The 13,169-nt window shown below is 44.8% G+C and overlaps 2 protein-coding genes across 4 annotated transcripts in view; both read right to left on the reverse strand.

The window, feature by feature from the left end:
- The window catches only part of kaznb (kazrin, periplakin interacting protein b), a 144,729-nt gene extending 143,781 nt beyond the window's left edge, over positions 1-948 (reverse strand). For both annotated transcript variants that reach the window (XM_080301763.1, XM_080301762.1), the window contains exon 1: positions 859-948. In XM_080301763.1, the coding sequence (XP_080157889.1) occupies positions 859-934 (76 nt within the window). In that variant the 5' untranslated portion in view covers positions 935-948. The remainder of the gene's footprint in view (positions 1-858) is intronic.
- Positions 949-6,592: 5,644 nt separating this feature from the next.
- Positions 6,593-13,169, reverse strand: part of prdm2b (PR domain containing 2, with ZNF domain b) — a 15,405-nt gene continuing 8,828 nt past the window's right edge. For both annotated transcript variants that reach the window (XM_026167614.2, XM_026167615.2), the window contains 3 exons: positions 12,335-12,439; positions 7,672-12,215; positions 6,593-7,537 (listed from right to left, as the gene is read on the reverse strand). In XM_026167614.2, the coding sequence (XP_026023399.1) occupies positions 7,520-7,537; positions 7,672-12,215; positions 12,335-12,439 (4,667 nt within the window). In that variant the 3' untranslated portion in view covers positions 6,593-7,519. The remainder of the gene's footprint in view (positions 7,538-7,671; positions 12,216-12,334; positions 12,440-13,169) is intronic.

The following is a 13,169-nucleotide window of genomic DNA, read 5'->3' on the forward strand; positions in this document are numbered from 1 at the left end:
CTATTTTTCCTCTTGGGGGAAATATGTATTCTGACCATGTTCGTTGCATAATAAGATATTACTTGAGCATGCTTTATAAGCAGCGCTCCAAGGTTGTGTTCGGTGTGTCTGCACCCCTGAAAATCTTGATAGATTCCCTTTTTAATAATTTAGCTATCAGTCTGAACTATGAGAGCTCCTCAAATAGTGTCTCACCCTGACAAATTCAGTTTCAATCGTACTGTGAATAACACTGTGCTGCAAAGTATGCATTCAGATCTGCTACTTAAGACTGCAGAAATTACTAAAAACATACAGAAATATTAACCAGCACACCTGGTCTGTAAAGAAAGCTGTCAGTTTCCAGTTTCTCTTTGTGTTCAAGTACCTCTAAAGCGCTCTTTTAGCAAAGTGTAACTCCCAACACAGCTGAGCCACAGTCCCGGGTTAATCCCGCATGCTGTCCAAAAAGCTTTTGAAGCCACCTCCTTATAACACAAGTGCTGCACAAGTTAATCCTGCTGCTCAGAAACTTGGGCAGCACCACAATGACAGTCACACAGTTTGTCAAGGATGAAAAAAAAGGAAAAATATAAGATTGCTTCTTTCCTTTAACATCACCGTAACGTGTGAAAAGATAACCCAGTTTTGTTTTCCTGTCATCTCTTTGAAAACTCTCTGCTTTGTGCATGATTTAAGCCGTGATAATGCAATCTCATTGATGCGCCTCCAAGGCTCAGATGAATTAAAACAGCAGTAAGACTCAGGATGCGATTGTGTGGAATTGCTGAGGGTGGATGTAAGGCATGCATGTGATTAAAGATTTTTTTTTGGGGGGGGGGGGGGGGGGGGGGGGGATATGGAGAGAGTGAAACTCACTGGCTTGCATGAGCTGTCCCTGGCGTCCAAACACCTGGGAGAAAGTGGCATGGCTGCAGGTGAGGGTGTCCTCCATGGCTGTCCCACTGACACACGCTGCTGAGGAGAAAGAGAGTGGGGGGAGAGAATGGGGAAAGGGAAGGTCAGCATCACTGCGTCACATTCAGATGGAAAAAAGAAGGAAAATGAATGAGGAGAACAAGAGACAAGGGCTTGCCTTCAGTTGGAGCAGCTGCTGACTGATCTCTGGTGGTGACTGCTCTTCTCTGGACCCGTCCTGTGTTGTTGCTGCTGCTGCTGCTGCTGCTGCTGAGGAGCAAAATGCAGCCCCTCGCTGCTCGCACCAAAATGAGCAGAACTGCTCGCCGCACAGATAATAATGGGAGGGGGGGAGTGTATGTGTGTGTGTGCCTGCCTGCCTGCCAGCCTGCTTGTCAGCATGTAAGTCTTCGCGCACGAGAGAAAGTTCTGTGAATGTGTGCATGTGGGGCGAGAGAGCGATTTCAGGGTGGTAAAGCAGGTAACGCAGAGCTGTAGGCACACTTGCTCTGCCAGCACTCTGATCTTGTGCTTCGTCTGTACGGGCTGACAGTCCTCTGCGGCTCCAGACAGGCTGGATAGAAGAGAGGGGTGGCGAGGGGTGAGTGCAGCTTCTACATCAGGTAAAAGTCAATCCTCCCTCTTCCCCTCTCACTCTCAGCTTAAGTAGATGGCAGCATCTGTCCTCTGGGCATAGGACAGGACCGTTGTTTTCTGATCTGCGTGAGTGTGCCCCCTTTTCACTCCTCCTACCCCTCCTCTCCTCTCTTCTCTACAGCCCTCATTTGCTGCGCCTCAGCAGTAACATTTCTCCTGTTCTCTCTCACATGTCTTACTAACTCTCCACCCCGCCCCATGCAAATCCCCTCGATCCATCTTAAAGCTCGGGCCGCTGCTGGGAAACAGATTCTAGCAAACTCGAGTGCTTCATCTTCCCCCGGTGCTGAGGGAGAAGAAAGAAAAAAAAAAGGAGGATGAGAAAGTGGAGAGGTTGTATAAAAAGCGAAAAGTAGGGCTGGTACAGTTTCCAGAGGCTTCATCTTGAAAAGGAATTGGAGAAAACTGCTGAGTATAAAATAAAAATCAGCTCCTACTCTACCGAAAATGTAACTCCTGTAAACTTACACTTGCCTCGATGTGTAGTGCAGCAGCTCTGGTGGAGAAGTGAAAAATGAGGCTGTCTGAAATCTTCACGCCGCAGCAAAGGGCTAAATGAAGGTGTCGTAATAAATATTAACAACACCACAGGAACAAAATGAGCATATGTTACGAGATCTTAAAATACCCTCCCAGACCTTGGAGGCACAGTTGTATTGTACCCAGTGTGCAGCGGTTGGCATGGAGACCTCCACCACAGACGAGACCAGCACAGTGGTTCCAGCACATTATCGCACTCAGGCCATTTTTGCAATGTCTAACCTCTCTGCAGCCTGTAAACCGGTGTTAAGCAGTCAATTTCCTCCCAGGTACAGGAAAAAAAATCAACTTTGCCAGGAAGCAGCATTGTCATGGAGCCATCTCTCACGCCATTGCTCTGCAAGGAGAGCTCACCGGGGACCTGACCACAGCACTCACATCCTCACATCACATCCTCCTGTTTTGAAAGGAAATGACAGGAACCTCAGTAGACTGCAGTGGGCCGGTTTAAGCAGGTGCTTCTGCAAGTAAAAAAAAAGTAGAAGAAGAAGAAAATGTCCTGCACTGAAAGCCTGTAAGCAAGTGATAGTAAGTTTGTAGCTTGGAAAAGGGTTAGGTAGCTGCAAACAGCATGTGGGCGCGTGCAAACCCAACTAAAAATCTGCAAAATGCTGAGGTCAAAGTGAAGCCTGGCATTTCATAAACAGTGAGAATACGCCAGGCACGCCTTCACTTTCAAGTCAGAGAGACTAATGCCCTGCAGAATACATCTCCTCTCCACCTTCATCAGCTTTAATGCTATTCTCTTTGAACAGGAAATAGAGGCATAGTGAGGTTTTTTAGGAGGCTGTAAATCATTGTGTATGAGCAGCTGTCATTCCCTTCCACTATGTATCCTGTTACTGGCAATTTTCTTTCTCCTGGGGACAAATAAGTGTATATTTTATTTTAATCCAGTCTAATCCAGATTTTTAATGTTCAACTATATGTTGTGGTAGATAAAGAAGTAAACATCTCGCATTAGTGAAGCTTGATCTTATTACTTTAAAGCTATTTAATTTATTAAAACTCATTAGCTTTAAGATATCATTAATGAAAATAATTACCAGTTTACATGAACATTGAAATGATCAGAATATCGATCTGTCCACGCTCTGAGCCACAGATGTTTATTTTTAGCATTAATGTTTGCCTTACAGGAAGTTATTGCCCTCTGTGTGTGTGTGTGTGTGTGTACGTGCAATGGAAGTTTGCATCTTTTCATACTTTCAGTCTTATCTCTTTGACATTTTCAGCCGTGCTAGTGGTTCTGTGGTTTGCTCGCGTCAGCATGTTGTTCGATCCATCCGCCACGCTGGTCCAGGCTGAAATATTTGCACAGACGTTTATGCCTCCCTCAGGGGGAATCTCCGACTCTCCCAGCATTAGGTCAAAATTTCAAACTCTTCCCAGCGCAACAATAACAACATTCCTACCACTGCACTGACAGCTGAATCGTAGCATGTCATGACACTCAGCTAAGACTGCAGAGCACAAAGACTTGTATATTTAAGCAAATCTTACACTTGCTTATCTCATAGCTACAAAAAAAAAAAGTCTGTCTTTTGATCAGCTGGAAGAGGGCTAACTTTTCATAACTTGACTCTGTTGCTCTCCATCGGCGTCTCCACACAAAAACATCTCCTCACAACTCCAGATTGTAGTTTTCACTGACAACAATATTTATCACGATGTGAACTGAAATATTGTATTTTATTTGATGCTGATGCCATTTCTTTATTTATTTGAAATTACATGCTTGTCCTGAATTGTATGCATGGTGTAATTGAGAGGTTGAGATGGGTAATCGCTCCACTCTTTAACATCTTAAATCTGCCTCTCTGGAATGTCGTAGTTTATTTTGTCAAGTCAGGCACAGTACTGCATGGAATTGCATTTTTATGAATAGGGCTGAAGCACCGTACACAGCAATCAAGAGAGAGTGCAGCGATATTTCACCCTGACAGCATGAGTATGGTGCGGCGCTCCTCCAAGTGCCCACCCCTCCACACACACACTCACATAAACTACATCCAGCCATAAAGTATACCATCATGGCACTGGGGCAAATAAACACGTCTCCACATCCCTCTGAATAAAGGGATGCAGCCTGTGGATCAAATCCAACAAACAGATTACATTTCATTTATAATCTCATCCATCAGGATGTCTTCTGTGAGGATCTGGTCCACGCCACAGTGCTCTGGTGAAGATTTGGAGCGCACTCTCAGTTGGCCGGCATTGATAGTTCGTTAGGTTTTTAGGTACTGGGCTACATAAGTGAGACGGATGAGGTCTGTCAAAAACTGAGCTCATCAGATGCACACAAGCCAGATGAGACCTTGAAAGATATTCATAGCTACAGATCCATCCCGAGAGGTTCTGAGAAGCTTTGATTTCAGAGATGTTTTTCTGCATACATTGGCTGTAACAAGTGGTTTTGTGAGTTACCACTGTCATCTTCACAGCTTGAAGCAGTCTGGCCATTCTCCTTCAACCTTTGACATAAACAAGTAATTTTCACCCAAAAAACTGCAGCTCACTTGACATCTCCTCTTTGTTGGATCACTCTCTGTAAACCCCAGAGATGGTTGTGTGGGTAAAAATCCCAGCAGTTTCTGAAATACTCACACCAGCTCATCTGACACCAACAACCACAGCACACTCAAAGCCACTTAAATCAACTTCAGCTCCGTTCTCATGCTCAGTTTGAACTTCAGCAGGTCGTCTTGACCACGTCTGTGTGCCTAAATGCACTGAGTTGCTGCCCTGTGATTGGCTGATTAAATATTTGTGTTTACTTATTGCGATAATTATTGCCATGTAACAGACACTATTCTTAAATAAGAAGCAGCGGTGTGCGAGTGACAGAAATATCACAAATATGCACAACACTGAATTATTCATCATAGTTCGTGTGCACACTAGTTTTGTTTCACTGCCCGTGCATGAGCCCTGTAAGGATTTATGACTGTTACTTATCAGTGACTATTCAGAATATATTAATGCACACCTGGATGGAGGACAGTCAAAACTGACTTAAATTACACTACACTTTATATTTTATAGGATTAAGTTCTAAACTAATTATTTTCAAAGTCCATAAACAAAACAGCCATATCTGATGCGTACTGTGTCCAATGGGGCTTTGACTCATATATCTATTACACAATTTGCTTCCCATTTCTATTCTGACCCACAACACAGAGGCAAGAGTTTAAGGTAATGCACGACTCACATATCAGCCACCTGACTAGCAAACTGCTCCCAAAATAGATACAAATCTTGCAGGAACCAGCTGACGGGTCCCCGGGTCCCCTGTCCCAGTCGTAGTCTGCCAACCCGTGAAGCAAAGGCGGCGACTTCACATGATTTATGCAAGATTTCTTACCTTCTATCAAAGTCAAATACAATGAAAACTAAAATTCATTTTTCATAATTGGGTGAAGTCCCTGCCAAACTCTAAGTGGAGAAGGTAATCAGTAAATGTAATGTGAAAGACTTTATTACAGCTCCAATGGCAGGGACATCTATTATGTTTGAAAAAAAAAGAAAGAAAAAGGTCTCAGTATATAAAAGGAGTCAGACCAGTTAATCAATCCTTTCTGTCTACATTCACCAATTGATTTTTTATATCAGTACGATACCATGATAATGCACAAGTACATATTTTAAATCAAGCCCAGTGCTGCCAATAACAACAACAAAAAATTCCCAGTCCTCTATGCCCAAATCTCAAAAATCTGCGTATAACTGAGAGTCCCACAAGCAAAAGAACAAATAAAGCTTTACACAAATTGAAAAACGTATTTTAATTATGTCAATTACAGCAACGTTTTACATGAGGTCATTTGGGATTTTTGTCTTTGTTCATCCTTAAATACATAATTCATGAGACTGAAAGGCAAAGCATGAAGATTTCTCATGGAAATATAAATTAGCTTTTAATCATATTGTTCAATTTATTTTCCCAGAACATGCTACGAGCGTTTAAGCACTGCCTGCGTGTTTGCCGTCGGATAACTGGATGCGAGTGGGAAAGGTGGGTCGAACACTGCAGAAACAAAAAGTTTTCACTTGCAGGGCCTGGATGAGGTTTTCATGAAGTACACATGAATTCACTGAAACAGAAATGGCACAGTCCTCAAAAAAAAAAAAAAAAAACTTCGGCTGCACTTCTGTGGCTTTCGCGTGAGAAAGAACACATGAAGCGACTTTATATACGTTCGCTTACAAAAAAAGAAGTGTATCATGCATTTTGGCATTTAGGGAATTATCAAACTTCTTAAAGATAACAAATAGTTTGCAGATGTCTTTGCAAAAAGGCTTTAAAAAAAAAAAAAAAAGGTAAATATCTGAGATTGGAAGAATAATTTTCTGCCCGTTGGGGCAAATTATCAGCAGACCTGAATACATTCCATGACGCGCATGTTTCTTATAAATAGGCTTTCTGATCCAGCTTGAAATTTTGGCAGTTTGTTTTAAAGTGCTGTAAGAACACTGGGCTTAATGCGTGATATCAAAATTATTTTCATTATTTATTTATTTTTTAAAGAGGAGACATCAGTCCCATCACATTTTTACAACGGGAATCACCTGCTAACACCAGATGAACAAAAAAGAAAGCAAGTTAAAAAAACAAAACATGACACTTGGCATGAGATTTAAACCTAAGGAAGAGCTGTCATCCAACTGTAACCATATACATACTTACCACACGCATATACAGTGTTCCTGAGGACCAATTGTTGCAGTAAACTGTACTGCCCTCTTTCATTTTTGTTTCCCAAACAAATAAGATATATTCTACAATATAAAGACTACAAAAAAAGGAAATTCGAACGTACATACTTTGCAAATCATGTATAAACTGAAGTAGGTGCCCACAAGGAGAGGCACGGGTTTAATCTAGTTTTTAACTCTATACAGCTCATGCATTAAGAGACTCTGGAGACATCCAAATAAAACAAACAAACAAATAAAAAAATTTTTAAAAAAGACCTAAAAGGGGAAAAAAAATAATAATAATAAACAAGTTTCCCTAACACTAACTGATACATGATTGCCATTTGCAATATGTCAGCTTTCCAAAAATAACGGAGCCCTAATCTTACTGTTTTGGGTCAAGTAAGGACACACATTGAATATATTAATTCACTGTCATTTACAGTTTCCTTTTTTTGTGGTTTTTTTTTTTTGTTGTTGTTGTTTTTGCAAGGCTGGCTAGAAATCGAGGCTCAGTTCAGTTCATAAGATGGATGGAAGATAAAGAGTTCCCTCCTTAAATCCAGCAAGGCAGTTGAGATAAGCAGACTTGACATGTTTCGAGTAGGAAAAAAACCAAAAACAACTGAGCAAAACGTCACAAAGGGCGTCCTTGGTTACACGATGACTCCAGAGTGCTACCTGATAGGTGAACAGAGGGAGCTCAATAATGTCACATGGCTCACTTCGTCGCCACCTCCTTTAGGGGGGAGCAAACAAACAGAAGCAGCACAATGATTGGTCAGTTATTTGAATTGCTTCAAAAACTTGACAAATAAATATGACATCAGTATGATAATCAGTGTGACTGCAGTAAGCCAACAGATAACTCACCTGAGTGTCTTTTGGCTCTTGAATTGGTGGTTCATCGGTCTTCGGCTCAGCAGCAGGAGCTGTGCTGGCCATCTGTAAGCTCCTGGTGACGGGACCACCAACTCTCTCCCGTGTTCGAAGAGAGAACCGCTCCTCCTTCTTCACTTGTTGTTGCTGCTGCTGCTGCTGCTGAGTTGTTGATGGCGGTGATGATGATGATGACTTGGCCTCCGTTAATCTCTTGGGTGCTGCCTCTTTGCCCATACGCTGCATTCTCATGGCTGGCCGTTGTGAAGCCTCGCTAGGAGTGTCCACGGCTGAAGGGGTGGGAGGTAAATACTGAACTTGGCCCTTTTTAGTTCTTTTGCTTGCAGGAACCAGAGCTGGGAAGGAGGCGGGCCTCTTTGGTCGGCCCACTGCGGCAGGGGTTTTCCCTTTTCTTGCCTGGAGACGTTCGGGGTCTGCACCACCGGAGCTACGAGCCCTGGTCTTTCCCAAAGGTTTAGATTCAGTGTCTGCGTGTGCTTCACCGTCAGATGCTTTTTTCCTCAGACTCGTGTTTTTATCTGCCACAGACCCTGGCTCTTTTTTCACCTCCGCGAGACCTCTTTTGCCCTTTTTAACAACGACAGGCTTCATGGGGCAGCTGACTGCCATGTGCTTAGTCAGACTCGCGGTATAAGTAAACACACGACTGCAGTGGGGGCAGACATTAGAGGTGTGCTCTTCTTCCACTTTGATGGCAGCCTTCTTTGCATTCGTGGCGGTTTTATTTTTCTGCGAAATTGCCTTCTGCACCAGCTCGTGTTTCTTCTTGCTCAGGGCACTCATTTTTGTTTTGCCAGTGTCTTGATTAAAGTTTAGTCTCTTTGGCTGACCCATTCTACGGAAAGCACTCTGGCCTGCAGCGGCTGCTGTGGGGGACGCCACTCCGTTTGGACTCTTCACTATTTGCTTGAGAGGGATGGGGTTTTTCTTGGGAGTGTAACGCTTTTTATCACTGGCGCTGGCACAGACCAGTATGTGTTGGTGCAGTTCGGGCATGTTGTCAAAGCTGTTGCCACACTTGGTGCAGCGAATGGCAGTGCTAAAAGTCTGTGGTATGTTGTGGGTGGTGAAGTTTGTAGCCGAGGCCACAGAGCCAGCATGGGAACGGCTATGATAAGGAAATGGGGGTGGTTTATAACTGGGGTAGTGCTGATTAATGCCAAGGCGGACATCAGGACCTTTAGGCTTCCCTCCTTCTGATGCCATGATCTTTATTGTAGTGTACAGCTCCTCATTGGGGTCCTCTGCCCCCTCCTCTGTATGATTTCCATTAACATCTGGCTCTTCTTTTAGTAAATGAGAGTCGCTGGGTGGCGCATTTTCATCAGCCATCTCAAGAGCTGGTGTTGAGGGACTGCTTTCCTCTTTGGCTCTGGAAGGATCGGTATAATTCTGTGGCCTAAGTTTCCCACTCTCTACAGTAGTATGTGAGCATGCTTCATTTGGATGCAGATCCTTCTGATGCTGCTGGAGGTTACAGAGAAAGGCAAACTCTTTGGAACAAATAGAGCACACAAAGATCTGGCCCACTCCATGTAGTGTCGTCCGATGAGCAAGCAGGGCTGGAGCGTCACCAAACAGCTGGACGCAAAACTCGCACTTGAACGGCCAGTCTGCGGCGTGCTCTACGATATGTCCGCTGAGCTCTTTGATGGAGCCAAACGGCTTTTCACACACATTACATACAAAAGTCTTGCAGTACGTCATGTCAATTTCCTCGGGCTCAGCAGTTTTATCAGTCGGTTCAGGGGCAGCAGGGAGAGCAGCAGCAGGCTGAGGAGAAGAGTCAAAGCCACACGGAGAGGCATGACTAGTACCCAATAACTCATCTATACAGTGCTCAGGTTCTTCTTTTATTGTAATCGGATGGGGAGACTGCGAAGCTTGTGATGAGGATGAATCATGTGAGTCAGAGGGAGCTTTTAAAGAGGATGAGGATTCTGGTTGGGACGAGATAGCAGCAAAGTCCGGTTTCTCAGTTTCAGAGACAGTGTCATGGTTCTGATTACCATTAGGCAGACTGTTGGAAGTTCCAGTCTGCGATACATCATCCTCTGTAGTGGGCATATCGACTGATTCTGCCTCTGGAGGGCTCGGTGTACTTGAGCCATTTGAGGGACCTTTAAGTGAAGTGTCTGGGGAATCCAGCAGCTCAGAGATGTGCTTCTCCTCCTCATCTTTGTTTTCCTCAGCTGAGAAGCTCTCCTCCTCCAAGTGGGATTTCTCTTCAATTGATCTCGGAGACATTTTTGGTGAGAGCACAGGCAGAGGCCTCAGCAAGGATGAGTCCGAAGGCTGAGAGAGAGGAGAACTAGGCATGGCTGGCGGAGAGGGTATGGTGGGTAGTACAGGCGGAGGTGGCGTCGGGGATGTGACACTAGAAGTCCCGGGTGAAGAGGGAGTCATGGTCATGGGGGTCAAAGATGGCGGAGAGGGGTTGGCTGAATCGGATCCAACATTAGGAGAGTGAGAAGGGAAAGAATTTATGTTTGCCAGAGTCGAGGGACCCTCATCTCCCGGCAAATTTAGACCAGCATACTCGTTCATTAGCACCTTTGCAAGCATGCTGGTGTTAGGCTTTCTCTTTTTGGTTAGTGGCTGTGGTGCTGCATTCCCCTTTGATTCGGGCTCACCTGTGGTCTTCCGATGGAAGCTTAAATCAAGAGCCGAATCCCCGAGCACTTTGTTCAAATTCTCACTCTTCTTGCTGACAGAGTTTGACAAATCCAAGGGCTGCTGATTACAGGAATTTCCTCCGCTACTAGAGGAAGGTTGGTTATGGGTGGCATTTCCAGAAGGGCTCAGAGTTTCCCTGTCATCTTTGTCCATCAGGCTCTCAGAAGGTGATGCGGTCTGGCTTTCCAGCTTCGGTACCTTAAGAGTGTATAAGCTTGCCACTTCAACTTTACCGCTCTCATTTTTACTTGCAGGGCTGAGCTGCGGAGACGACGACGGAGGAGAAGCCGTTCTTCTTTTAAACTTCCCTGAAGACCCTTGCAGCGGCATGACGGACAGCTGCGAGGCTAGCTTATGGCTGTCTGTTATCAGAGTTACGGTTGATTTCTGGATGTCTTGCGCCTGAAGAAGCTGTTTGAGTTTCGGCGAGAGGTAAACGTTTTTCTCTCGCTGAAAAGCCGATGAATCAGTGGCCTGTTGAAACAGACCTCCCACTAACAAGTTGGATGAGGAAGATGTGGAAGACGATGATGAAGATGATGCTGAAGTTTCCGTCTCCACTTTAAGGCTGGGAATAAGGGGGGGTGTAGATGTTCTCCTTTTAGCTGCTGGCTGTCCAGTGTTGGAGGTTTGCTTTGTGTTAGTTGTTCTAGTCTCCACCTTCAGCGCTTGACTGATCTGAGTTGGGTTGAGGATGACGGTGTCCAGACCAAACAGAGCTGCAGATCTCGAGTCCACTTCTATCACTTCACAAGTACTCACTGCGCTCGTGGACACGATCTTGCCATCAATGTAGAAGCTCAAATTCTCAGAGATGTTTTTGGATATGTCAACCGCGTAATCGTCCCTGTCTGCCTCGTCTTCCGTGTCTGCACTGGGAACGTAGACGGTAGGAGGGCTCATGCTGGGGGACCCGTCAGGCTGCCGCGCTGCCTCTTGCTGCAGCATAGCTTTCCTTCGAACTCCTTTTGGTAACAAGTGTCGTTCATGTATTCTGCGTTGGTGTCTGCGCATGTTAGTGTGTGTGCCAAAGGCTTTATTGCAGTACTTGCAGGGGTGGAGTTCTTTTGACTCCCCGTTTTCATCCAACATAAAGGGACGGTCAACTTGAGGCCCCAACTCCTTTCTCTGCATATCAGAGTTGTGCAGCTGTCCTCCTGTAAACTGGGATCCTGTGGCTATATAGTGAGTAGTTGGGCTGGTGCAGTCAGGACTTGAATCTGTCTGCACCACAGGACTGGCAGGTCCAGCCAGATAGCCGGGCCTTTTCTTAGAGCCGCTCTCATGCCGTCTCTCGTGCCGCCGCCGTCCCACCTGTGAGCCAAAGGATTTATTGCAGTAGCGGCACTTGAAAAGTTGTGCTTGCTGGTTGCTCATAGCGTGAATGTGTATGTGACGCTCCAGGCCCTGTCTGGTGGCAAAGTGGCGCTCACAGTGCTGACAGGGATAGGGCTCTCCTTGTGGATCACCCTCAAGGTCACCATCAGGGTCAAAATCGGGATCAACCTCTGGCTCTCGTCCAGCTAGGGAGGAAGACTCCGACTTTACCTGTGCATCCCCGTGGCTTTCTTCGGGGCATGCTAGTTTGTTTAACATGGAATCAGTGACAGTTAAATGCAGAGCAGCTTCTGAGTCTTCCACATCATCACCATCCTCCTCCTCTTCCTCCTCTCCTTCTTCTTCTACTTCATCCTCCTCTTCATCCTCCTCCAAGTCTCCTCTGTCTGTTAATGCTGTTGACATGTCCTGTACATCTTTATGGTCAGTGCTTCCCAGTGAATGCGCCGTCTTGATTTCCTGCACGGATAACGGCGTCCCATCCTTCTCCGTCCCCTTCACTCCTGCAAAACATTTCAAAATTAATCAAATGTTTTAAGTAGTTGCAACACACAGGTAGCAGTTAATAAAATAAATAAAATAAAATTGTTTAAATCAACTACTTCACAATAAGGAAACTTACCTCCTTCCCCATCCCACATCTCCTTGACAGTAGGTTTGGTTCCACTCGTTTTCTTGAATCCACCCAAACCAGCCTGTCTGGCTTTCTCCAGCAGCTTTCTTCTGGCTGCAAGTACAAACACACACACATCACTTTGTATAAAGCTCAATCACTGATCACACACTTTAGTCAAGAAAAGTTATCTTAGTATCTTGTAATATCCTTTCCTCTTGATATTTTTTATTGCTGCCAGATTACTTTAACTGACTTTAAGTTCTACACCAAAGTCAGCTCAAATATTTCCTCAGCGATTGCTCAGTTCTGTACAGCAAATCTTTCAGTTTGTACACACTATAATTTACAGGCATGATAAGCATGCAGATTACACTTAAATTGTATTCCAATTATGAGCTCATATGCATCAGTCATTTAAATGTGACAATTACCTAATGATTGAGGCTCACACTAAGCCCAATAGGACATATTTTGAATGCCGATGTCTAGTTTGACTCAGGAGTCTCCCCTGCACCTCCTTGTCACTGAAATGAGTCAAAAGGCCATCTGACCTGGCCTTCAAAGCCCAGTTCATAGCAGAGAAACACATGCTGCAGGTCAGGCATCTGACCAGCAGGGCCAGAGCCATTCTGCCAAATCCACAGCAGCTGCACCACTGCCCACTTTTGTACAATTTATCTTTGTGTACATTTGTGTAAACCATTTTTTTTAATCCAGCAGTCACTCTACAAGTACACCACACGCAGGTTAGGGAATATGGATCATTGCTAATCCAAAGGCAGGATAGTTAATTTACTGAGGTTCACTTCACAGTACACTGGCATTAGGGGTCACAGCATAC

Source organism: Astatotilapia calliptera, chromosome 5 (assembly GCF_964374335.1).
Source record: "Astatotilapia calliptera chromosome 5, fAstCal68.1, whole genome shotgun sequence".
Lineage (NCBI taxonomy): Eukaryota > Metazoa > Chordata > Actinopteri > Cichliformes > Cichlidae > Astatotilapia > Astatotilapia calliptera.